We start from the raw sequence: 27022 nt of genomic DNA on the forward strand, positions 1-27022 counted from the left end.
GTGGAAAAACAATTATTCGTTTGTGTTTTCAACAATTTTGGTTTATTCAGTTTTTCCTTTTTTTGCATAATTTATACATAGACATATACATTTATATAACATAACACACACATGTACAACTAAACAATAGTTTTCGTTTATCAATTTTATTATTCTCTTCAATTCCCCTCGCTTTTGGTTTATTAATATCACTCATACGCCACGTGTGGCAGGTCAGAGAATTGGGCTGGCAGTCCATCAAGTGGCATCGGATTTTTCATCATCCTGCTGCTGCGGCGGACTTTTCCCATTTCCATTTGCTTGCTGTTGTGGTTGTTGTTGTTGCTGTTGCTGTTGCTGCTGCGGAGATTCCACCTTCTCCTCCCCCAAATTCACAGTGGTTTTCGAGGCATGCAACTCCGTCTCCTCAGGAATGACCTTTCGACCCTCCTGATCCTAGGAAATGAAAAGAAAAAAAATGAAAATAACAAAAAGGTAAATGATTAATTGTTTTGTAAAATAGATACTCTTATGCCATGCCCAATGCTAAATGTATAGGGTAAGTACCACAAGAATGCCATGCTAAATACAGTAAAACTTTAAAGCAAATGTAAAGTTTTAAATTCAGTAAAATTTATAATAGTTTTTATTCTACTTTCTGTTGATATTAAAATAAATCCAATAGATATTTGTATTAAAGTTGTACTGTATTTTCTGCAATTGAAGTGAGTACACAACCACACACTTCCATCCACTCGTTTTATTATTCGCACACATGCAATTAGCAATTATAAAGGTAAAATGCATGCAAAAACCAATTCCATAACGAGCATAAAAATTAACCAACCGATTCAGAACTAAAAAAAAATGAAGCGGATAAAAACCATCCCGAATTGTGGCCGACATCGTGTTGTGTTGTGCAGTGTAAAGTGCTATTTACAATTTACTCACTCAACTTGCATTTAGTTTTTCCCTTTTACGCCCTCAATGGATTTTCATGCACTTCCGGCCAAGTATAATCAACATGCATGCGAATTTGAGTTTGAACATGAAATTTAAGTGGCCGATAAATTATATTTAATGGAGTTGTAGTTCGATGATTCCAAGTGGATTGTGCTTATATGGATACCCCACATAATGAACGTGTTTGCTGTCTGCGCTGTAAATTATGCTTCCCATTTAGAAATCTCATGAAAAGCTAACTAATCATATGGGATTATAAGGATCTTTAGATTTGAGCCGGTTTTTGCTTTGGCATTAGGCCAATTAAGGCCTTAAAATCGAAATATATTAAAGACATTTCACAAGGATGACTTTCAACTTGATTTCACCCCTTTAAACTGTTCCCTAATTATTCCCTAGGGCCCTTTGTAGCGGAATATGCCATTTTTATGGTCCTTGGCTCCCCCATTCGAATTTCAAATGATGTTTTCATTTTTCCCCCACTCAATTCTCGATTCCATAAGCATTCCGGCTGAGTTCGCTTCGCATATGCACGAATAAACGAATAAACTGCAGCAGTTGCAACGGAGCTGTTTGGTGTTTTCCCCCCAGTTTTTTTTTTTTGTTGGTTTATTGTCGAAAGGCATTTCCGCGTCATCAAACTTTTTGGATAATTCGCCATGCATCGAACGTAGTTTGCTCGTTGTTTGGGTTTTTATTAAAAAAGTGTTTGGGGGTGGCTGACGAGTGGGATGGCCGGAAAATGCACCGGCCTTGCAGTTGAATGCACAAAAGTTTTCCAACAAACTCACGCACACAAACAAGTGCTCCTCCGTATAGAAATGCACATCTTAAGTGCCATGTGTGGTGAAGAGCGAGAGGAAAACTCAAAGGAAAACAGGGGGAAAATAAGAGAATGCACCGACAAAAAGTTTATGAAAACATCGAGGCGTAAATTTTTTCAAAACAAAAAGTTTTTCCCTATAAATTATTTCAAATTGAAATCTTCCTATTCCCAAATATATTCTTTATTACCCTATTTGTTAATTTGAATCCTTAAGAAAATTATTAAAAATGTATTTCATCTTTACAAATTTCTTTTGAGGTGTTGTTGGAAGCAATGCTTTTAAAAAGGTTTTAAAAATATCACAACTCTATTATTTATTATGATACTTAATGCCCATAATAAGATAGTACGATGAGAATGCATTTTTGTATTAGACATTCTGTTTGAGTGTATCTAGCGAAAAAGGGACAAGAATTTCTATAATGCTCCTGTTCAGTTCATTTTGCGCTGCCTTTGTTTCCATTCCTTTGTTTGGCTTCAAGTTGGTCTTTCTTTCCATATATACATTTTTAAGCCCCCCTTTTTGTCCCGTCAATCCCCGCCACTGTCCTTTGAAGACCCTTACAATGGGCATTACTTACGCGCAATTTCGCGCTCACTTTTTGTGCGTTACGCTGAAGAAGTTATTGGCCTCGACGGACAAGCTACGTATATGGCGCGCTATGAAGTCGTCTCTGGCCAAAATCAACAATGACAAATGTTGCCAACAGCATCGAATTACGTGGCATTCATTCTGCGATCATTCCCATAAATATTTCTATTTTTTGGTGCCGTCCTTTCTCTCACACATCGATAAATCGCTTTCATAGAAAAAGAAATAAAAATAATGCCAGCGCAAAAAGTGGTATAAAAGTCTCGTATGTGTGTTTGTTTGTGAAGGAAAATGGGAATTTTTCTAGCTGCAAAGCAATAGGTGAAGAAGAAGAAGAGAAAGCAAACCGGAAATCGTCGAAGGAAGTGGAAACATACACACGTACACGTATGTGTGTGCAAAAAACACATACAAAAGACGTGAGTTGGCAATGCTAAAATATTGAGTATTCGATTGGGATTCGTCTCATATGTGCTTCTCTTGCCAAGAACCGTGGTAAGAAAAATTAGGAATATTTAAGATTTTTAATTAAAATATAGGTATTTCTTATAAGGACTTAAATCTTAAAATAAATCATTGAACATCAAATATTTTTATCAAATGTCAATTGATTTTTTAGAAATGTACGAGTATTCTTACAAAACAGTTCACATTTTCCAAAATAACAATTTATCTTAAGTCGCTGTTTTTAATAGTATCTATTTATCTTTTCGTCTTTGAAATACTATTATTATTACTTCTTCGAATTTATATATTATAGAATTTAAAATTTTCCCAAATCTATTTACCACAGTCGATTGAAAAGTTTGAAATCATTTGCTACATTCTAACAGACGATGCCTTTGGCCTTGCTTCGGTTTGTTTGTTTGTTCTATGGCATTGTTGTTCTTTTGCACTCCCCCACACCCAATCACCTGCCACCCCCCTAAAAACACCACCCCCACCCTTGGGAAAAAACAAACATTGTTGCTTTTTTGCAACAGCTGCCATTGTTATTCCGTTTTGTCAACTTGTATTAAGTTCAACAACAAATCATTTGGCGTAAAACGTAAACAAAATCAGAGCGCATGAAAAAACCATAGAACAATAGAAAAAGGGACATTTTTCAAGCTGCCCCCATATCTGAAATGGAAAACTTTAAACGAGGGCCAGAGAAAAACAACAAACGACAAATGGGATGTGAGTTGAAGTGAGGAGGCAAGCTCAAATTGCTCGACGAGTGTGCAAAATTAAACTAAACTCAGCTAAGCGTTCAGCAAGGAGAACTCAACTTCGGGGGGGTTAAGGGGGTCGGAATGGTAGGTGCTTGGTTTTGTGGGTTATGCACATAAAAACAAGTGATGCCCAAAAGTCAAATGGCGCAAGTGCGGGCTTTAATTCAACGAAATAACTTAATGCCCGGATGGCTTGGCAAACTGCGACGCCAGAACCACCACGTTCTACAGCCATCCAGCTATTTTCCACCAACCACCCATCAAAAAAAGCAACCAACAAATGCTGTATACGCCATTGCATTTTCCAGCATCCCTACAGAGAAAGAAAACTAAAGCAATGCATCTTAAGCCTTTTAAAAGGTTTATGAGTTTTGATGAAACTACCTATTTTTTCGGGATGGTTTTATATGATAAAATTATAAAGGCCACTTAAATTAATAAGTTATAAGTAATATATTAAGGCCACACTTTCTCGCAGTGCATTAGTGCAATATCTTGGCAAAGGATGCTGCTGCCTCGGTTGCTTTTGCTACTGCCGTGGCCTCTGTTTATTCGCATTCAGTGCTGCATGCTTTTGGGCGCTTGCATCCCAGGACAAGCGATGCCAGAAGGACCCAGGACATGCCATGCAGTCGCAGTTACATATGTTTGTGTGCCGAATTACCCTTTGTCGAGGGGTCACATCGATTGGCTGCAAATATTTGGCCACACAATGTGTTAATAGAGAAGCTAAATTATGTTGATCCTTGCATTCTAACAACTTAGTTAAAAATCCTTTCCAAAGGTCCTTGAACTGTTGTACGCTAATTTTAGCCAATATTCAAGTCGCAACAAATGGTAAAATATTTTTGATTAATTTTTAAACATTTAAACAATGACTTTAACTTATGGCTGGGGATATTTTTGAAACAAAAAAATTAAAATTTGAATTTAACTACTTTCTAAATTAACCAAATCATAAGTATTTTAAAGTAGTCAGTGTTTCAAATGATCTGATAAAAGCCCATATATAATTTTTACATTTTCTAACTTTGAATATTTCTCCAACTTATCAAAATATTTACTTAGCAAAGGGTAATTCTGCATTCGATCTTGCATGCTTTATTTTATTTTGGCTATTTTTTGGTTTTACAGTTCGTTTTGTTTTTTGTTGGATTCTTGTACATTACCATTAACATGGAGCTGGGTATTACGGATAAATCCACAGCGGGTATTGAAGTTAACAAACCACTTGGATACTTTTTCATGCGGCTGGGAAAAAATGTTGATTCCACGCCCTGTTTGTATGCGAATGGCATTTTTGGCTATAGCATATATTATCCACACGTATAGGAAAAGGGAGATGCACTCACACAGATACACACTCACACACACGACATCTCACACATACAGAGAAATCGAATAGAAAGCTCTCAGCTTTCTCTGGTTTTGGCAAATTTATTTTGCACAAAGCGAAGTTTTGCTCCCTGGTTCGGGATCCTACAGCCCAACTGGCCTGCAATTTGCAAGCGCTGGGCCTTACACAGAAAGAAAATGTGCTCTTAAATGGTGATCTATGCGGTATTAATTGTTTACGCTAATAACTTCATTTTGGTCGTATCGTATGTCAAAACATATTTACTAAATACTATCTGAACAAAATAGCAAAAATGCAAATACCAATTCGTTGTTTTGGAACCTTTAAATAAAATCAAAGTAATAGATATAATTGTTTTATAACACCTACAAGTTTTTCTGTATGTAAAACCCAACAACTCCCCGCTGAGGCTGTTGCCCCCTTTTTTTTAAACTACTATAGTGAACTCTTGGTCTTCTAGGGTTTGGTTTGGTTTTGTTTTATTTCATTTCTTTGCTCGGTGATGTGTGGAGGCAAAACTGTCAGTTTGGTCTGTTTCGCATCGGAATGTTTTTGCAAAAAGCGAAAGAGCAAATGCCAGGGGTAAACTTTGTCTTGTTCATAAATTCATTAATTTGTTGTGTTTTCCTCCCTCCCATTTATTTTGCTGCAGCAGCATTTGATTTATTGAATTATGGTTGCCTAGTTGCCATAAAGGCCTCGCCTCAAAGCATTGAAAATTAATTACGAAATTAACTTTGACAAGCGGCTTTGAGAGTGCAGCTGGCTTGGATGGAGAAGGGTGGTGGTAAGGGGATAATCGATTGCAGGACATATATCATGGGAAAGTTTTTAATTAAAGGATAGCTCGGATAAAACTGTTTGCTTGATAGCAATTGCAACTTGAAGTTGCCAATGCCAAGTGCAATAAATTAGTAAAAATGTCCAAAGTCTTTATAAATAGGTTTCTAACAATAGGGTGGCTCGGAAAAATATAGTTTCAAATATTAACTTTCAAAAAATATTGTAGCTGAGGTGCCGAGGATAACAGTAGATTTTTGAAATGCTCTAAAATAAACTACCTTTTTAAAGTGCCATACAATGTTCTCCTTTTGTAATTGAAAAGTCTATTGTTTCATAATGGCCTCTTAAAAGCAACATTCCCATTTCATTTGCACCTTAAAACCCCAAGCTGTTCTGGGGATTTGAACAGTTCTTTCCTGCTCGGAATTTAAATTGGCAAAAATGGTGGCCAGCGGCGAATATGCTTTTGGAAAACAAAAACCAATAAACCCGGCTCGAATTCGAGCTGCACGGCAACGGGAATAGAGGAGCATCAGAGAAACCAGAGAGAAATCGAATCCACTGGGGCGGCATCAAAAGAAACGACCGCCCGACAAAGGCAACCAAATGCCAAACACACAAAACAACCGCCTCTTGAATGTCCCACTCCCATACTGAAAAGAGTTCACTCAGAAAAATATCGTACCACAACCAGTCTTAATTAATTTAGAAAGCTTACAAAACACATTCAAATGTTTTTGATACTCCAGCATAAGATTTGATTCGTAAAGATACATGTATAAGTACATTTTCTTAAATAAGCTTATGCAAAAATGCAGTAAGGACTCTTTAAAAATATTTTATATTTAATAAACACGTTGAAAATATTAATTATAAACCAAAATTTTACAATTTAAAAGCCATTTTGAATAGCCGATTTTTTTTCCGAGTGCAGTCTCCTATTTTCCGAGTGCATGTTGAACGAATCGAAGCCGAGGCGGATGCAGTTGGCCCCGGCTTCCGGCTGTCAAGGCAAAAACCAGAGACAGGACATAGCCGGGCACAAAGGACACGCGGCAGCATGCTAAAAAGTTATTGTGGCAACAGATGTTGGGTATTTAAAATCCAAACACACGACGGAGGAGTGGGTAGACCCAAAGCAATTTTTTTTGGTGGAAGAAATATACAGAAATCAAAACAATTGGCAGCAAGCAGCGAGACACTCAAACGCACACAACACGCACACTCACACTCATACAAAAAGGACGAAAAAAAGGGGAGCTTAAATAGATATTTACTCACCTCCAGGACCACGCCCTCAAGGGCCGGCTGTGAAATGTTCTTCAGATTTGTGTGATTCAATTTGGGGGCACTGTCGGCCCGATTGCGACCCAATGATTGATTCGACGTCTTGTTATCGGCCTTGCTCAGCATCGAATTGTTCGAGGACTTGTGATTAATCTCCAGTGCCGAGCGCAGGATATCCACCTTGGAGGCACTACCGATGTTCCCGTGCCGGGGAACCCCCCTCAAGGACTCCACGTTGTAGCTGCTGCGACGCACCGACAGATGGTCATGGATATCGGCCTGCAGGAATGAAAATCAATTTAAAATGCGCGCCTCGCAGTATCATTAACAAAATAATCGAGGGAAAAAGGTCCGACAGGTGGACAATTGGACAAGGTATCATTAACAAAATATAAACAGGGTAATTATTCATAAAAGCTACTTTTAAATTCCAAGACTACTCTCCCTTGAACCACATTCAAAATCTTAGCTCTACCTTAAATTAATAAATGTGGTTTTCTGACCTGACCACAAAGGATTCTTGATTAAGCCAAAACTTACCCGCGAGCCCCTGGGCAGCGATGACAGACTGCCAATCTGATTGTATTTAATCATCAAACTCAGCCGCTCCAAGGACATCGAAGTGCCCTGCTCCTTTGTGGCTGGTTCGGTGAGCTTCTCCGTTTCTCCGGCCTCCACTTGCTCGACCTCCTCCTCGGATTCCTCGGTTGTATGATCGAATTTGCGCAGCCAAATCAGATGGAGTAGCCCATAGGCAATGCCTCCCACCACTGCAAGAAGACCCATGTACCGAAAGGCATCTCGAGTGCCGAACTGACCAATGAGTAGTCCTCCAGTAAAACTACCACTGCCGCGTCCTGAAATTGAAGACACACCAAATGTGATTACATAAACGGAAAGTGCCTCATTAGGGAAGTACACGCGGAAAAAAAAATCAAAAAACGTTATTATTTGAAAATGTTAAAAAAATTCATTTTATAAAGATGGATACATTTAATAAAATATATTAAAGATCAAAAAATAATCAAATTTTAAGTTTTAAAACTTTAACATATTGAAGAAAATGTATAAAGTTCTTGAACTTTTTATAAACTAAATATTAGAAAGTTTGAAATATTAAAGAAAAATTTACTAAGATTATAAAACATTTTTCAAATCGATTAAAATCTCATAAAAGGTTTAGAAAATTGTATTAGCCTTGCAGCTTTAATGATATTGTTTTTTGTAATTTTGTATATTCCTAAACAAATATCTCACACTGAAATAATACAATGTGCAAACAGGAAACCCATGTTTCTGCAACATGCTTTCCTCATGTAAGTCGGGTACTTACCCAAACTGAAATGAGCCATGCCCAGAACACCAATCAGGGTGGCCAGCAGACTTTTCGGGGCCAGAATCGAGCAGTAGGTCGCCGCAGCCACCCACATAAGGTGGCAGGATAACGACTCCATGGCCTCGAACGGAAAACACCACCAGGCATTCCTTTATCGAAGGAGATGGGAATCAAATTTTGGAATTGCATTAGGCTGGCATGTGACCAGCATTATTCGCACTTACTCGATGAAGGAGTAGCCCACCAAACGACCGGCATGCGAGAAGAAAGCAATAATAATCAAATTAACGTGCCCAAAGATTCGTGTGATTTTCTCCGCTCCATACAGGAATGGTATACTGCTCACGGTGCCCACGGTGATGGTAATACCTGGTCATCAAAAATCACATATATAGGTAACATTAAACCAGTTCGAATGTTTCCAAACTCACCCAGCAGATAGTTCGGAGCTCCCAGTTCCTTGAGGTACAGAAATAGGAAGCTCTCGATGAAGCCCCAGAAATTGCCGAGTACGAATAGGAAACAAATAAAGGCAATCACATGGGGCATTTTTAGCAGGTTCCATAGATCTCGGAACACGTTATCAGCTGGCAGTTTCTCGCCAAGAGGCATCATCAGCACCGACATTGTGGATATTACCAACAACACATCGTACGTATAGAAGGCTGCCGAATAATCCGTATAGCCCAGGCCCCTCGAGGAGTAATCAATCATAATGCCCGTTATCGGAGAGAATATGGCCATGCCGATGCTGGAAAACAATCGCTCGCGTCCGAAATCGCCACCATACTTCTCAATCATTGTCAGGGCAATCGGATCCATGATGGTTACTCCGGCTGACAGCATTGTGGTGGCCAAGAATCTTGGGAGGAAAATACATATTTCAGCGTCAGCACAGATGTGAAAATATAACCGAATTAAAATGGAGTGAAAGGTATTGTTTTTAGAGGGAAACGAATTTTGTTCAATTTTAATTTAAACTTCTCAAGATATATAAAATCTGTTCAAATTATCAACATATATTTAGTATATATTATATATTTACAAAAAGGTAGAGCCGATAAAAAATACCTAAAAAGACGTCTTACAGTTTGGTGAACTTCTTAAGTTAAACGTTTTAACAAATCTTTTTAAAATGTAGAATATCTTAACACCCTCTAGAAAATGTGTATTTAAACTCACCTTAGCAAGAAGTAAACCCAGAAAATGATCTCATCGGTCTCCTTATAGTCCGGTGGGCAGATTTCAGGGGCATTCATGGTAAAGGTACAGCGTTGCATCATGCACTTTACAGCACCGGATCCCAAGTGTGTCATATTCGTGCGACGAACCAAGCCGCCACACCTCAAATCCAGATCGTCCATATCGGTGAGGTTTATTTTACCCCTGACCAGGTAGTCCTGACCAAATCTCTGCAGGATATCGGTAACCGTCTCATTGGCATCTTGTTCGATCTCCATGCCCAGTTGCTCGGTGGGATCGGCAAGATCGGGATGCATTTGCAGCATGAAGTACGTGGCATCCTCACTATCTGAATGCACCCAACTACTCCAAGGCAATTTCTGCTGGCTACTATCGGTCACTGTTAAGAAAAAGAAAAACTTAGTACGTCAGCTGCATAAAAAATAATATTCCCTTTTTATTGGGTTATGAAATTATAAGTCAGAGGTCAAATGTTTTAGAGTTCCTAACTTCTTTAAAGTTAACTTAATTCTCCAACGCATTTGCGCAACAGAGCTGTAATTGTAAGTCATTTTCCCTTTCCATTTGCCCCGCTATGTTAAAGTGAGTTTTTCACATAATCAGACAGGCAGTAAAATTGCTTTTCCACTTTTCCTGTACTTTTCTGCACCCCCGGGGAAACTGGAGCCTGATTCCGACTTCCAGTTGTGTCCTGTTGTACTCTGTTGTGTCCTGGGCCCTGATGTCCTGTGCCGGCCATGCATGACCAATTTCCAATTGTGCCAAGTGTCAAGCGTACTGCCCAGTGTAATGCCATCATGTTTAGTTAGTTATGCACTTTTGTCTGCTGCTGTAGTGCCCCCTATTCGGGAATTTCCACATTGTGATTTCCAGCCAGGACATTACCAAAGTTTCGGACTCTTCTCAGTTTTGTTTAGGTGAAATGGGGCAGGGAGAAAGTTTTGCCAGCATGTGAGGTACTTTTCTCTCATGAGTAGGACATGATTTGGGTCTAGCACTTTTGGGATTTGGGGAATCACAATATGAAATAGATACATATTAAGATTGATTGATTATAAAAGGTATAATATTTGATCTAAGCTGTGTATTTAATGTTATATTTATACAAGATGTTGTTGGCATATTTTCCCTTTATTAATTTTTGTACTCAATCCAAAAGTATTCATAATATTGGCAATGTGATTTATGGCTCAATCTTCAAAGCTTTAAGTTAAATAGAAAGCACAAGCTGTAGAGGTAGCGATCCCACAATCTTCTTCTTGCCAAAACTAAACTTTTTACCCAAGATATTATCCCAAGTGAAAGCACTCTCTTTTCCATCTCCATTGGAAATATTTTCATTTTACTCCCCTGTCTATTTTCCCCATACCTAGTGACAAGCTGCCGCCCACTTTTAATAATGTGGAATAAAAACGCCTCTCTGTGAAGGTTTTTTTTCCAGAGAATTGGAAAAAAGTTTCCCCGTAAACTTTGGCTCCCCACAAAACGTCAGGCTTTAATGACAACCCCCAGCCACCGCACTCGCACGCACTCAGACAGGTTGAATTATACTTATTTTTTGTAGTTTCATAGAGAGTCGCTTCGGTCTTTGGCTTTTATGGAGCAAGTTGTTCTTGGCATTTCTGTTCCTGCTCCTGCTCCCAGTTGGGTGCTCACAAAAGACGGAAAAACAAACTAATAAAAGTAAAACACACGGACAGGGACAGGAACACGGACACGGACAAGGATACGGACATGGATACGGATACGGACATCGACACGGACACGGACGGAGTATATGGATATCAAAAAATGGCTGGGGAGAGCATAGGAGAGCATTGCAAGTCGACAACAAGTAAACTGAGTGGAAGAACAAAGGACCAACTATATAGAAGCAACTTGCAATCCTACACTTGGATACAAAAATGCATGGTACTGTTGAAAGAGGTTTTACAAAAGGTCTAAGAAACAACATGGTTCGTTCTTTATCAAACTAAACGGAGGTACAAAAATATATTTGTTTTAACTTTGATTACTCATTAAAAAAGTTTGAACGTGAATTAGAAAAAAAAAATTGTTTAAGTTTGGTCTATCTATCTTACAACCTCATTAGAAAGTAATTAAGGAGATATAATAAATATATAATATGTCATAAGTTAATGGCATTCTTTTAAAACTATAATTGAATTTTTGTTAACTATACCTCCTTGCTTTTATTAAAAAAATTTGTTCAATTGTTTTGAGATCTTATTAAAATAAATCAACCAAAATTAAAAAGGTGAACTACTGAACCTTTAGGAAATAAATTTAAATTTAAATTGCTGCAGAGCCCTTGCTAGAATGATTGTTTTTTTTTATGATGTCACTATCATATCATATAAATAACTATGTTCTGACTATAAATTTTTGCCAGTGCACATCCAACTGGCCATGATAATAACGCTGTGGTCAGTCGGTGGTTGAGCAAGGGGAGTCCACTGTGGACGGGTTCATCACGTCACTTACAATTCAATCCCTGCATGGACATGGCTGACAGTTCGGCTGACGATGACTGGCCGGGCTCCAGACCCCGACCCAGACCCACCTCCTTCAGCTGGGACATTGGCGGGAACATGGTCGATGACATATTAAGTACTTCTTGGTATCTGCTCCTCGTTTGCGTTGCGAATAATGCTGGCAATGATGACGCCGGCGATGTGGTGGTCGATGTGGTTGGGGCTGGCGATGAGCTCGATTCGGAGGAGGGTTCCATTGTGGTCGTCCTTGCTGTGGTTGCTGTTAGCTGGGGTCTCTGGCTGGTTGACGTGGTGCCCGGACGGACATCGTACGCCGGGTTATTCGTGTAAAGCTGTGGATTAACTTGCTCCTGCATCAAACAATAGTCGACGCACTGATGCACGGCCAATTCCAGCTCCGGTTCCTCCGGACATTCTCGACTCGGACACGGGGACCACCAGACCTGCGGAGAAAAATACGGGGTAAAAAGACAAAAGGAATGTATTGGAAATTAGAAATGGGTAAAGGATTTGTGCAAACAGCTGGAGAGCCAAAGCATGCTCAGCAGAAACTTCAAATATCCCTGAACATTTGCTTGGATTTCCTACATCGATTGTTTAAGCTGGGTGTAATCACGCTTCCTTGGAAAGGAAATGTGTAAAATCAAAACTGTGGAAGGGCTAAATACCTTTGCTATTTACTTAAACACATTTTATTTATTTGTATGTCTGTTACCTTAAATCGAAATATTGTGAGTTTAAGTAAATAAATACCAAAGATGTTAGTTGCACTTGATAATCCAAATGTGTATATTTTCTTTGCGTTCTACATTATTTTTTATATGCTTAATCTGGTCTCCTTAGACAAAGGAAATTCCTTTAAAAATGCAAAACCGAAAAATCAGTAGGCCGTAACTATTCCTTCACAGCGTTCACCCTTCAGTTAGCTCAGTTCTCAGTTATCAACTTGTATAGGTAGGTCATACAATCACCCAAGGGAAAACCAAGGAAAATCTAGAATGTCTTCTCTGCCGACAAAATCCTGGAGCATTCAGTTCCGTGAACTGGTCACCTCGCCCTTTGCCATAATCGCGATGACCTGTGTCCTCGGTTATGTGGCCTATATGAAGACCAGGCGTCAACATGGAACCTACGATGATGAGGACTACGAAAATGAGGGACACCGCAAGCTGCCAGCTCCATTGACGGGTCTACGTCTCAATCGAAAGCAGTTGGCCAAGTATAACTCGGAGCGTCCGGACAAGACCTATTTGGTGGCCCTACTCGACGTGATCTATGATGTTTCCAGTGCAGCTCATGATTTCGGACCTGGTGGCAAGTATGCCAAGCTTTCGGGAACCGAAGTGACTGGGTTCATAAAGAAACAAGCTCTATTCGAAATTCGTGACTATGAGACGTATTTGTCTGAATGGCAAATGATGTTGGAGGATTTCTTCTATCCTGCTGGCAAGCTAATCGATGATGAAAGACAACTGTTTGTTGAGAGTAAGATTAAAATGAATACCATTAAGGAGGAAATTAAGGAGAAAAAAAAGGAAGTGGAGAAGGAACCGATACAGAAACCAGAAATGAAACCAGAACTGATTCCAGAGCTACCCGATTTGGATTTGGGTTCACCAGATGAGGCTATTAATTCTGATTGCGATTCCCTTCGCACTGCCTATGATTTTCCACCAGGTCAAGATGATCGCGTTGATGATGAGGATGATGAGGACGATGGAAAGGTTGATGACGATGGGAATGATAATGACAAGGAGGAGTTCTCTGAAACTGGCCAGGGGGATAATGATGGCGATGCCCCAACAGATGATGCTCCCAACCAGACCATCTGGAATGACACAGACGTAACGATGGTGGCCACTTCATAAATCCCCTCACCTTCACGCATCACCCATTGAAATCCAGCCAAAAGTGGCACTTAACCCATCATAAGCCGCCCATATATGAACTTAAGCCCTCATCCATAATAACACAAACATAAATAAATATCTTTCGGATTTTACGTGTATCTGCATTTGCAGCCATTACACCGAGAAAAGCACTTTTATACATAACTCAAAATTGTATATTGCTTGAGATTCAGTATGGAATTGTAATATATTGCTATTAAATAAATGGGTTAATGTATCAGCAATGTATTTCTTTGTTAATATTTATAATGTCAAGAAGAGAAGCAGCCCCATTTTAACAGTGTACTGCCTGTGGCTGTGTGTGTTCGTCCATATATCCGTTACCAATTTTAATGCGAATTCAATAAGGCTCTTTCAAGGGTTGCAAGGGGCTGATTGGGCGGCAGTATCGAGCGCTCGCCTGCAATAATAAAATGGTAATTTCCGTTCACTGCCGTCGTCGGCGGTCGATGCCAAATAAATTTATGCCAAACGGCAAACCGAGCTCGGCTCTATAATGGCATAAAATAGTAAACCGCAAGCAACAGGACATGGCCAGTGGAACAGGAATACACGGGATATGCTACATGAGACTCCGACTCCTGGACTCCTGGATTCGAAGGATGGCGACGTCCGGCGAACGTGCGGAATGAACACAAATGTAGCCATAAGATGCGTTTGCATGCCCTTATGCCAGCAAATTACTCTTTAAAGGGGTATTACTAGCTTGGGGTTGGGACTTTAACAATTGAAATACTTTTATGTAATATTTCAATACTTTATAATAATAATAATCTGCAGTTTTTATTCGAATTAATTTGTGACTTTAATATATATTTTAGAAAATTACAAAAATAAAATGGGTAAAGACTATAAATTTTGTTGACTCAACTTTTCTTTTAATATCTTCAAGTTTAGGTAATGTTCTTAATAATTTCCTATTATGATATGATCGTTATTATTTTATTTAAAGTTTTCATTTTCTTTTTGTATTCTCTCTCTTTATAATATTTTTTAAATTTCTTTATGAAGTAGCCACAATTTGTGTAACTTTGGTTTTTTAAATTTTTATATTTTTTACAAAGAAATCAATTGGATAGATTTAATGCCTTCCCTATATATCTTTCCATTATCCTTGTTTTAGGGTATTCCCAAATCGCCTAGTCGGTGTCTTTTCTCCCCCTGTTTACTGCAGCTATTTTAATGGTGTTATTGTATTTTATGGGCACATCATAAATACAAATTCAATATACGCCCGTGCCAAGTGGAGAATGCTGGGAGGGATTGGCCGCCATTGAATGCGTGTGTGCGTATCTTTCAGATACATTTGTGAAATGAGGCGAGTACTGGGGCGTCTTTTGGCCAAGGGCCAAGGACCAAGGACCCAGGACCCAGGATCTACCCCGAAATAGCAGTTCCATTGCGTTTCATTACGACTAACGGCAATGGCTGGAGTGCCATTGTGAGTGTGTGTGCGAAAGAAAGATTTTAATGTGCGTGCGAGTGTGCATTCGTGTTGGTGTTTTAGTGCGGCTTAAGTGCTGGCAAAACGACACTAAGATAAATGTACGTGATACACAGGCACGGACATGAAACACTCACACTAGCACTCGGAAAAATCAACACGAAAATTCCCAAAACTAATAGTAAACAAATATATAATACTACTTTAAAATATTAATAATATTTACACAAATAAAAAATAAAAATATATATTTAAAACAGCTCACAGTTTTTTTTAAGAAGAGCATATATTATATATCTTACGGATTTAATTTGTAGCTTTATTTTTATAAAATTAAAAGTCGGTATTTGTTATTTTGCAGAGTAGTGCTGAATATGTTTCAATTCTTAAAATGTATCCAAACTTATGCTCTCTCAATTTATATATTCATATTTTATTTTTTTCGACACAGAATTCAATACCTTTACATTTTCAGCTTGTAATTAAATTACTTTCAACCTTGTTGGACAATATAAAACCACTTTTTTTGTTAGTGCTTGTAAACCTGATGTGCACTCGGCTTAAGTGGATTTTTTGGCACCGTCTAGAACTAGAACTTCGAGAAGAGCCCCGAAAATGTCCCCCACTCTGGAAAATCTTGTAGTTGCTCCTGGTGAGCTGTTTCTAATGCGTTCCATTCGCTTGCTGGCTGTCAGGCTGCGTTGCTGCTTCTGTCATTTTCTATTTTCCATTTACCATTTGAATTTGTTTAGCCTCGGCCCACTCTCAATCGTAAGGGCCCTTTGGCTTCGTTTTACCATAATATCCCAGTCATGCGGATGTCTCTGTTACCCCTGCCCCTTCGCCTCCACCGTTCCGCCAGCAAGTCCATAATTCGATTTATGTAAAACTCTTGTAGTCCTGTAGTCCTGCGACTGCTGCAATTTGCTGCCCGAAGTCGAGAGCTGCTTGTGTCCAAATGCAATTGCCAAAAGGTGTGAGACTGTCAGCCGCTTCTCCTCAAACTCCATAAAGAACATGCAATCTCGAGAGGATTTTGTGGAGCTGAACTCCGGTCGAACACCTCGGGGAAAAGCTGTGCAGCTTCTGTGTGCCACGAAATCTCTCACTGGCACCCATAAAGCATGTACTCAAATTTGTTATGCCACATCTGACCGGCTTAAGGGACCCACAGGACCCAAAGGACACGCAATAACATCCAACCCCCAAAGCCCCAGTCAGAGTCGTTTGCATTGATATGATCATAAGCATAAAGCGTACACATATATATATCGATATCAATAAAAAGGAAACGCTGAGGGAAATCACAGAAATTCTGGTTCGACATATACATTTATATCCCTGTGTGCCCTCTGTCGCCCCTTCTTTCAGATGGGATGACATTTATTTGCTTTATTTCGATGATTTTACATGACGCAAATTTATGCACAAATGCAGATAGAACCAGGAGCGGAACAGGACCAAAGGCAGCAAAAAGGACAAAAAATGGTATGGAATGAGAAAGGACGGTTTCAGCTGCTGCACTCGCAGGGTGACAGAAAAACATGTGCACTCGAAAAATACATATTAGATATTATTTTAAATATTTACTACAATTTTTAATGTATTCCATTACGTGTTTATTGATAAAATTCAATTATTGGAAAGTCAGAAATATTTATGTATTTAAAGAATCTTATGATATTTAATTTGTGTTTCTACATTTATTTTGCACTTCCTATACATTTCAAGTATGTACTTTATTTTTAGTAGTATTTTTAACGAAGAGTACCGATATTATATTTGAATACCGATTTTTGAAGACATAAAAATTGTTAGATGAAGAAATTTCTTTGACATACTTTGAAAAGAGATCATATTGCAACAGTAATCAGACCAAAAATACAGCACACAAAGAAGAAAGTAAAACCAATCTGAAAAATTTACAAAACAATTTCTACATAACTGTGCCTGAGAGTTAATAATTGTTCCCTTTTGTACTTGTATGTGCTCTTTTGTCGAGTGTCGAGACGCTTGAATAAAGGAATGACTGCCAAGTGTGGTACTCCATGCGTATACGTAATATCCATCTGTGTGTGCCGCGTCGCATTGCGTATACGCTCCGTGGTGCGTTTGTGTGTGAGTCAGCATGTGGCATGCTGCTGGGAGCCCAGAAATCGGCAGGAAGTTGCCAAACGAAACGAAGCATCTCCCTGCTTTTTATTCGCAGCGTCGCGCAACGCGGCAACGTGACACGCATTAGATACACACTCCCACACACACACAGATACTCTGCACGCTGGTATGGGTGTTTTTGTGCGCAAAATGTGCTGGTGTGTGTGTGTGTGGGGGGGAGTGTGGGTGTGTTGCATGTGGCAACATTATGTTGCTGCTGCCTCGAATAAATGCCGGCTTTTATGTAGTTCTCGCCTGCCACATCCTTTGCTCCCTGGTCCTCACCAAAATAGAGACATGCCGTGACTGAAGTGAGACCATTGTGAAAAGTGGAAGGAGCGCTTAAGAGCAGTTCCCAATGGCTAAGAGGATGCCGAAGATTTTTGGCAACTCGCACGCAACAATTGCCATTGAAAATTATCTGACGGGCTGCAATAAATTTACTGCCAGAAATGTGGAACACTTAAAGATTGCAAGAAAATCCTAACCTATTTATGGTAGCAACATATTGCTTTAAGTTCTGAATGGGGCGGAAGGACTTTAGTTTTCAGCGCCCTTTTTTATGCAAGTATTCATATTTCTTAGTATTATATACTGGCTTTAATTTGTTGAGATAAATTAATAAATAAGTTCTGTATTTAAAATTAAATTATTTCTCGCGAAAAATAAAATATAAATATATATTATATAATCATTTATTATACAATTGCCAAAAGATTATCAGACTTATAACTTATTTTAAAAAAATTGCCTAAATATGGCTTTAATTTTCGTTAGAACATAAATGCAAATTAAAAACGAAATAATTTATTGCCTATGTAAATTCATGGATATCCCATAAAGTGTTTTTCAAATACATGTGATTTAGGGCTTTGTTAAATTATATTTAGAATTAAATGTAGTTACCACACTTAGGCCACAGGAACAAACGTGAAATGTAATATTTTATGGCCAGCACATAAATGGCAGGTAATTTGAAACATTTTAAGTGTACGATATTAATTACCAGCTAGCAGCTACACACACTACTCCTCACTCACATTACAGTCAAAGTCATCAAGAAAATGAAAAGCGTATGAAATCGGAGTGGGTAAGAGGAAAGTGCAGGGTAACCATAAAGTAAGCGCATTAAAACTGTACAAGAGCAACAGCTGTTTCCCCATGAGCAGCAGAATAATGCATCCGGGAACTTTACCCGCGAGGGAAAACTGAGAGAATCGAGGTTGGAAAACCGCAGCCACATCATTTTTAGCTCTTAACTAAACAAGCGTCTAAAGATATTTACCCACGCACCTCAACCGCAGCCCCTAAGCAGATTACAGTATTCTCCAAACATTCAAACTGATTGAAACGAAGTCAGGGTGCTTTAATCGATTGAAGGTGGAACTTTTCATCGCCTTAGAGTATGGCACAGAAAAGAATTTTAGCTAAGTAAATATGTCATATTAACTTATTCTTATACAAAATAAATGTTTTTCAGATCTTTTGCTGTTCCCAGATCATAAAAAAATCATATTTACATGTTTTTAAAAAATATTCTTCTTTATGAATTTTATTTTTTTAACTTTTATATCTATGGAATACCTACTTAATTTAATTTTTTCAGTGTGTGAACATCTTACCTCAATATCACCGCTGTCTGGATGTCTCAATACGAACGCCGATGGCACCACGCCCGGAATCTCCTGCTGCGGTATAAAGAGCAGCGAGTGATGGAAAATCGCATTCAGGAGCAGACTCATCACAACGACCGGTTTGTATTTGCCAAATTTGTCAACGAGGAAGCCTGCAGGGAGTGTAAGAAAAAAAACAAAAATGGAATCAATCTGGGGAAAATGTAAGCGAAATTGCAGCAAGATGTTTGGAAACTGCATCGTCGGTTGTGTGAATCCAAGAGTTCGCTGCTCAAAGTAAGTTGTCTACAATTTGGCTGGGGGCTTTGATTGGTTGCTAGCAGCTTAAATGCAGTTTAAGTTGGATTTGCCACACCAAGGAGACAAACTGGAAAAGCTGCCATATTCCTGAATAGTGCGTCCTAAATTTAAGCAGCAGTTTAAAAATGTTCAAATTTGACTAAAAGCAATAAGTCACACCAAAGTTTTAAAAAGAAAAGAAAATTAATAAATAAATTTTAGTAAGATAAATGTACTTTACAAATACTGTTCTTAAATTGGTTACGGTTAATTACAATGTTATAAACTTTTAAAATACTGTACAGAGAAAATTCTGACGTTCTCATCCGAGTGGAAAATGTTCCTAAAAATAGCACGACATTTTAAAAGTTAAAAATGTTTTTATTTCGCTCAAATCAAGTTGAAATTACGTTACTTACATTGTATATCTACATCATATACTTATCAAAAAGTTGTTAAGTAAACTCATTTTAACATTTCTCTTCTCACCATTTTGTTCTAGTATTGAGAACATTGATACCAAAATGTACGTACACGGTTTTTAAGAACGAATGTTCTCAATTCAAGAACAATGTACTTGAAAATTTATCTCTGTGTAGTATTAATTCTTATTTAAATCAGCTCCCACCTATTTCGGAATAATATTTATTACAAGTACTACTCTTAAACTCCATTGCATTTATTTTTAAACGCTTAAGCTCTGTTCCATCATCCTATTTTATTTCGCTCATATATCTTCAGCTCGTTTTACTTTTATCGCACCGTCCCTTGAAGCTTTCAATGCCATTAACTGGGACTATCTAGCATGATTATAACGCAAGTTGGATGATCGAAATTTTGATGTCGCAACTTTACGAGAGCGTTTTCACTTAGCACACTTTTTATATTTTTTTCCCAGCTTTTATGTCCAACATTTTGACCAGCTTTATGCACTTTTCCCAACAGCCCCTCGTCCCTTTGTTTCAGCGTGCATCTCCCTTCAACATGTATCTGCAGCGAGTGTCCACATAAAATGTTTAAAAACCTTCGCTGTCGCCAACATTCCATACCGCAAATGCATTTTTTAAAATGCAAAAGCAAATAATAAGAATGGATATAAAAAAAGCGGTGGACAAAAGGAAGCGAATGCAACCACACGATGGGGGCACTTCACATACAGACAGTCAAAGGAGAACAACAAGAACTTTGTTTAATTGTCATTTAAACTGCAAGTGAATTAAATTATTCGCACTCGCTTGGAAAAGTGGCCTGGTCTAAAAAAGAAAGTGTCATGCAATGAAAAAGATTGCAGCTATGATGGTGATAAAAAACCAATCAAATGTCGGCAGTTTGGTTGAATAAATGTATATATTTACGAAACGAAGAGCTTTTAAAATCTTTGTATTTTTGGTAACGATTTAATTTTTTGTTCGTTGCTTTTTAAATAAAATGTTTTATTGTAATTTTAAATAAGAAAACATTTTGTATGAGTTCTTTTAGGGGTTTCCCACTATTGAAATATATTAACTCTATATATTTAACTTGGTAAGTTGATTAAAAACAATTAAATAGTGGCAAACCCACAAGAAAGCTTCTTGGCAATTTTCGCTTGGCTTGATTTTCGGTTTTTGCTCTCGTCTTTATGCACGAGTAGTCAAACAAGGCAAAACTTTTAATTAAAATCGACGCAGAATGCTAATTAAGATGCATTAAAACAATTAACCGCCCATCTACTCACCTGTTATGGGCGGGCTAAGAAAAGTGGTGAAGGGCAGGGCCAGGTAGATAATTGCAATCTCCTCCACCGTGAGTCCAATCGACTGCATGTGAATCGTCAGGTAGGGCAAAAGCGATGAGGTGGCTGCAATGACAAAAGGAGTACAGATTATTGTGCGAATTATTGGCAATCGAGAAGGAGAACTTAATTATCAGCAGGAAATGTGAAGGAAGGGGAAATTGCTCAAACGAAATGATGGAATTTCTTTGGGGTTAATAAAGCCCGTCGAAGGTAATTAAAAATTGTGAGTTAATGAGGGAGCAAAAGAACAGAAGAGTTTGATTTTGCACACAAAAGGTTATCAAACTGATGGATGGCTGACCAACTTTAAAAATTTGGGATTTTCGTATGCCATTTCCTTTACGTTTCAGTGAATTACATTATTATTATTATTAAATTGGTTGATATAGAGCAAACACAAGAGAGTATTGAAATCAGTCAACAAAAAATATTTGTAATATATTTATAAATATAATAACTAATTATAGGTCTTCTAAATTAAATTAGTTAATAAAGAATCAGGTCAAGGCCAAAATGTATATTTTCCTAAAATTCCTAAGTCAATCGTGGCACTAAAACTGATAATATTTAACCTTTAAAAATGGTTCAGAGATGACACCGCGAAACCGAAATCGAAAAAGGGCCACAGATAATCGCCCTGCATTTTAATAATTTATGAACATTAACGCAACGAGCACGCGTCACGTGGCTGCAGTCAAAAGAGGAGGAAAAACGGGGAAAATCGTGGGAGGAAAATAATGGCAACAAATTGGGCGAAACAGGGAAGCAGTCACATTCCCAATTTTCCCCAGCCACCATTTCATTCCACAGCCTTGACCAATTTAAATGCAAACACCCCAAGGATCCCGAGCACGTAGAAATGAGTGTGTGTGCGTGGGTTCAAGGGGGGAAAAGTGCGTGTCCTGAATGAAATTCGTTTGTTAAAGTGCAGTTAACACTCGGCCTCGGAAAATGGCGGCTTGAATTCGTTTTTACAGCTCCTGCATCGCCTCAGATAATTAACAATAATACGCCGTGTGTGTGTCTGTTTGTATTTGCTCAATGCAATAACAATTAATTGCTCGTATGGCCGTTGCCGTTTCTTCCCTTTCGCTCGGCGGAAACGGAAACGCAAGCATGTCAGGGTTGTTTGGCTTGGCGGCCATTCATGTTCATTCGCGTTCTCGAACACAGAAAGAAAAGCTTATAAAATAAAATCCACTTTAAAGAATATAGTAAGCTGGACATAATTTAGTTAGTTAAAAAAATATAAGATCATTAGCGAATATTCCTGCTACTATTTCCTAATGATTCGGAAAGCCTCACACATTTTTAAAAAATAATTTGATCCTTTCTTGTTTGCATAATTATAATTTCCGCATATCCAAAATTTTGAGAAATGTAATATTAAAGCAAAAATAATTGTAATATCGTGTTTATCTTTGTCTGCCCAGCTGGCAGTGTAAAGTTTTTTCTCGGTTCCGTTCGGTTGGGATCTGTTCCTGCCACGCTGTCATTCGTAATTAATGTCCCTTTGCCCATTTCAATTCCCCTTTTGCCCCAAACCCCAACTTTAATAATTATTATTCCGTTTTTCGCTTGTCGCACATATTTTCAACTATGCACAAAGTTTTGGGTAACACGTTCAGGCACATCTATGCAATTCGCAACTACTATATTGCACTTTATTTGTGAATATTTGAGGGGACAGGTGGTCGAGATCCACAACTGACACTGACAAATGGAAAATTTGCTGCCAGAAATATTAATTGCACTTCATTTTTTCATTTCGGGGTTTCATCGACCGGTGAATAGTGAATTGACATTTAGGGCAATGGTTATGCTGGGTAATTTCATTTCGGAAATTAAAGTTGATTGACATAAAAGGGAACTTAAGAAAAAATGTACTATTGGCATATCTGTCAGTCGTCACGAAAATGAGAAAGCCAATTCAAAAGATTAAAAAACAAAGAAGACATAACAAAGGCCACAATTCAAAATGATTGAAACGAAATCAATATATTTAAATGGAGGTAATAAAATCACTAATGGATTCTTATACAAACAAAAGGCATATTCATAACTAATTACATTTTAATAAATATGCATTCATATGCAATAATGAATTTCCGTTAATTTTTCTGACTTGTACTCTTTTTATTTTGAAAGCATATCTGTTTTTTGAAACCCCTACCTGTATTAATAATTGTAAAGGTCAAAGGGTTAAGTAGATAAAAAATACAAGTTCAAAAGTTAGTCCATTGCTTAACTTTCAACTTAATGTTTGTATATATATAAGGAATATCCATTTTTGCTTTTTATATCATTGACATTTTCTCTTATTTATTCAGCTATTGACTATTTTAATTATTACAATTGATATTTAATTAATACACGTTTCAACATAATTGAACGGCAAAGAGCAACAGAAAAATACAATACCACATTGAAAAATGTTGAAAACTGGACCTTTAAAAGTTAATTTTAAAACAATCAATATGTCACAGAAAAATGAAAAGCAGAAGCCACAATCATTTTAATGACGTGCCCTGGAATTCCTTTGTCTAGCCAATGAAAGGTATTAAATAACATTTTATATGGCCACACATACATGTTCTAAGCCAATTAAATTATTTTGTGAACTTTGCACTGCCCAAAAACCGAGACGAAAATAAAAGAAATGCCGAAAAAGAATCCTCGGCTCAACTTTAGCCAAATAAAAAACGCATTAATACTCATTTTAGTGACAATGTGAGTTTAATGGCAAAAGACAAAGGGAGGTGGTGGGTGGGTGGTTAGTAAAATGTTTTTGCCATTGACCGCCAGAAAAAAAGCATTCAGAAAATGGCGCACGGTCAGAAAACGGAGGCGGCCACATATATACACTCGTCCAAGGCGAATCAAAGTAAACCTTTCTCAAGCTTAAATCTCATAAGCTAGATTTATTTACAAAAGACGCACAAACACACACACACAAACACAGGCATTATGAATGCCTAATTGCCACACGCTGGGAAAATCTGCTCAATGTGCATCAGACTCTAACTGAATTTATACAAATGTGTTACATCTTTTCCCCAGCCTAATTGATAACTTCCGACCAGCCCAGTCCCCTACATTCCGGAGAAGGGGATTCGTGGAGTGTGATAATGAATTCAGATTCACTGCCAGAGAACAAGTCGGTCTACCGGACTTTGCTCAACAATTTTCCAGCTGCTACATTGCCTATAAATAATATTTATATTTCTGAGATATGGAAAAGGGAAACTGTACCTCCGTTTTGACACATTTGGTAAATATTTAAGTTTTGTTTAAGATTTTTTGGTACATAAAAAACCTTGTTTATAATTTATAAAAATGAAAAGAATGCAGTTTTTCTTAAAGTACTTCCATATTCCTTTCTTATAATATCTAAATCAAAGGTAAACTAAATAATTAAAAAACAAATTGAATTCAGTTATCTTTAAAATCAAAATACTAAGGTATTTTTATTCCTTTCAATGTATTTTAAAAATAAAAATATATATAAATTATCAACTATTAACAATAAACATGAAATAATGTGGTGACACAGTCTGTTTATTTTCTCCTAATTTAGCTAATTTCTTTCAAAATCAACGTGGCGTATGCGTGATATCTGTAAAAACCAAGGCAAAAGCCCAGTGTAAATGCAGACACATTACGTTTTTCCTTATTGATAAGAGCGATTTCTAATTGGTTTTTAATGACATATTTTTTACACATTACTCACCGCCATACATCACGAAAAGAGTTATCTTCAGCATTATCAGGTTGGGATTGATGCCGTGTCGCTGGCAGAACTCTCCGAATCGCGATAGCTCCACCTTTTCCGTAATCGCCGGATCCGTGGCCATTTCCTCGCTGACCATTTTCCCCATTTTGCCGTCTAACACTTGGCTATTTGCATAGACTCGTTGACAGTTTTGAAGTTCGTTTCAATGAAAAGCGGCCAAAGGGGAGGGGAAAATTGCCACCGATCTAAGTTTCTCGGTCACACACAGATACGCACACAGACTAACACATTGCGAGGCACTCAAAATTAAATCCCTAGTTTATTTTGCTTTTTACGATTTCTCTCGCTGGCTTTTTCTTGTGATTTTGATTAAATTCAATTGAAATTTGTGATCATCAAGGCAGACCAAGCCAGTTGTTGTTGCTATACATATATATATATTACACACTAAATCACAGTGCACAATTTGCTTGAGTTTTGTTTTCCACAACTTCTAATCCATGATCTTTGTTATTTTATACTGACTTCTCCGTTTATCTCGCACTTTTCAAGGTTTCCACTATTGCTCCACTTTGGTATTTTCCCCTCAATTTGTTATTCCAAAAATTCACTGCGCGTTTTCCACACTTTCTCGATTTTCCGTTTTAGTTGGCCGCTTGAACTTTCCCAGTCGCCGTTCGCTTTGTGACTGAGCTGCAGGAAAATGAAAATCTCTTATCAACCTCTCGGCTAAATCTCTATCTTCAGATCTTCAGATTTCGTGTATCCCCCAGATCTCTGAGCACAGCGATCATCATAATGATGATGCTGATTCTAACTTAAATTGGTGCGCTTCTCAGTGTGTTGGTGACAGATCTTGAGCTCTTCTTGTTGGTGTTTTGTTGATGAGACAAGATCGCCGAGAGATAATGTCTCCCGTGTTTCTTGAATGGAGATAAAAAGCCCACGGAACCTGAGCGACGGCTGACGTGCGACAATGTCGCGATCTCCGCAAGAGTGACTGACAGTCCGGTGGTCGCGGAGGTCCGGGGATCTGGAATCTAGCGAAAAGCTCACTTGGTAGGCCAAGGTTCACCAGCCGGGGTGGTCGGGGCCTCAGATACACCCCCTGTGATATGAGCACGGTGGGGATTAAAGGCAATGCAAATACAGACAGAGAGAGGGCAAACCAAAAGATAAAGTAAAAAAAAAAATGTAAACGATTCTGTTTTTTTAAGCCACAAATCTATTTTTGGACCTGGATGCAGTTAGATTTAATCTATGAAATCTACTCTAGGTGTATATTACAAGGGGTTCAGAAAGATATTCCTCAAAATTAGTCTTTTTTTTAAATCAATCATTTTATCATCATGATTAGAAGTCGGATTTTAAGTGAAATCATTTTATTGAGTCCCAATTTAATGCCACAATGGTTACGAATATTTTATATATTTTATATAATTTAATAAAAACATTTTTTAGCCGATCAAAAGTGTCTGGATATCGAATTTTAGGAAAATGTTTTCACCTAAAATCGTGCGTCTTAAATTATGATGATTCGACTTCCTTACTTTATATCACAACTTTTTACGTATCAGCCGTATTCAAATGCAGTGAAAGAATCCCCCCTCCACTCGAAAATTTCAGCCCTGGGACTTTTGAAGGGATTTGAACTGGAAAATCGCTTTAGGATCGCAAAAGTTTTATGCATTTCCTCAGTGAAGGCTTCTATAAATTTCTTCAACGTTGCAAACCGAAGCAAAGACCGAACTCAACTGACCAAAACTGAACATATTTTTCGATAAGACCAACACATGGATTGAAAAAAGAAAAAACACATTAACTGATAGGGAAATTACATGTACATACCGATTGATTGATTGGGATCAGAGCACGTGCTTGGGCGCCAAATTAGCAGATATGTATGCCCTGACAACTGGCGAATTTTCACCCCGACATTTCTTCGCGTGTCTAGGAATATTTACGCCCCACTGACCCGGCCTAACCCCCATATAAAAGAGGTATAAACCTTTATATGTATAGCTTAACTGATTAGCGGCGCTTCCTGAAGGGAGTT

The 27022-nt window shown here is 38.0% G+C and overlaps 2 protein-coding genes across 3 annotated transcripts; one reads left to right on the forward strand and one right to left on the reverse strand.

Moving 5' to 3' along the window:
* Window positions 1–30: 30 nt before the first annotated feature.
* LOC119548854 lies at window positions 31–25658 on the reverse strand. 2 transcript variants are annotated; one of them, XM_037856479.1, is made up of 12 exons: window positions 24964–25657; window positions 21174–21296; window positions 19166–19329; window positions 12025–12478; window positions 9520–9919; window positions 8769–9199; window positions 8562–8706; window positions 8335–8486; window positions 7542–7858; window positions 6996–7280; window positions 4744–4851; window positions 31–435 (listed from the first exon to the last, which is right to left on the reverse strand). In XM_037856479.1, exons 1-12 carry the CDS (start codon window positions 25109–25111, stop codon window positions 238–240), a joined length of 2925 nt encoding a protein of 974 aa, XP_037712407.1. In that variant the 5' UTR covers window positions 25112–25657; the 3' UTR covers window positions 31–237. The 2 variants fall into 2 exon arrangements, with proteins under 2 accessions (XP_037712407.1, XP_037712408.1); XM_037856480.1 differs by lacking the exon at window positions 4744–4851 and having other exon boundaries at window positions 24964–25658.
* LOC119548855 (membrane steroid-binding protein 2) lies at window positions 12948–14158 on the forward strand. The gene has a single exon (XM_037856481.1). The coding sequence runs from the start codon at window positions 13034–13036 to the stop codon at window positions 13901–13903; it is 870 nt and encodes a 289-aa protein (XP_037712409.1). The 5' UTR covers window positions 12948–13033; the 3' UTR covers window positions 13904–14158.
* Window positions 25659–27022: the final 1364 nt, after the last annotated feature.

This window comes from Drosophila subpulchrella, chromosome 2L (genome assembly GCF_014743375.2).
Source record: "Drosophila subpulchrella strain 33 F10 #4 breed RU33 chromosome 2L, RU_Dsub_v1.1 Primary Assembly, whole genome shotgun sequence".
NCBI lineage: Eukaryota > Metazoa > Arthropoda > Insecta > Diptera > Drosophilidae > Drosophila > Drosophila subpulchrella.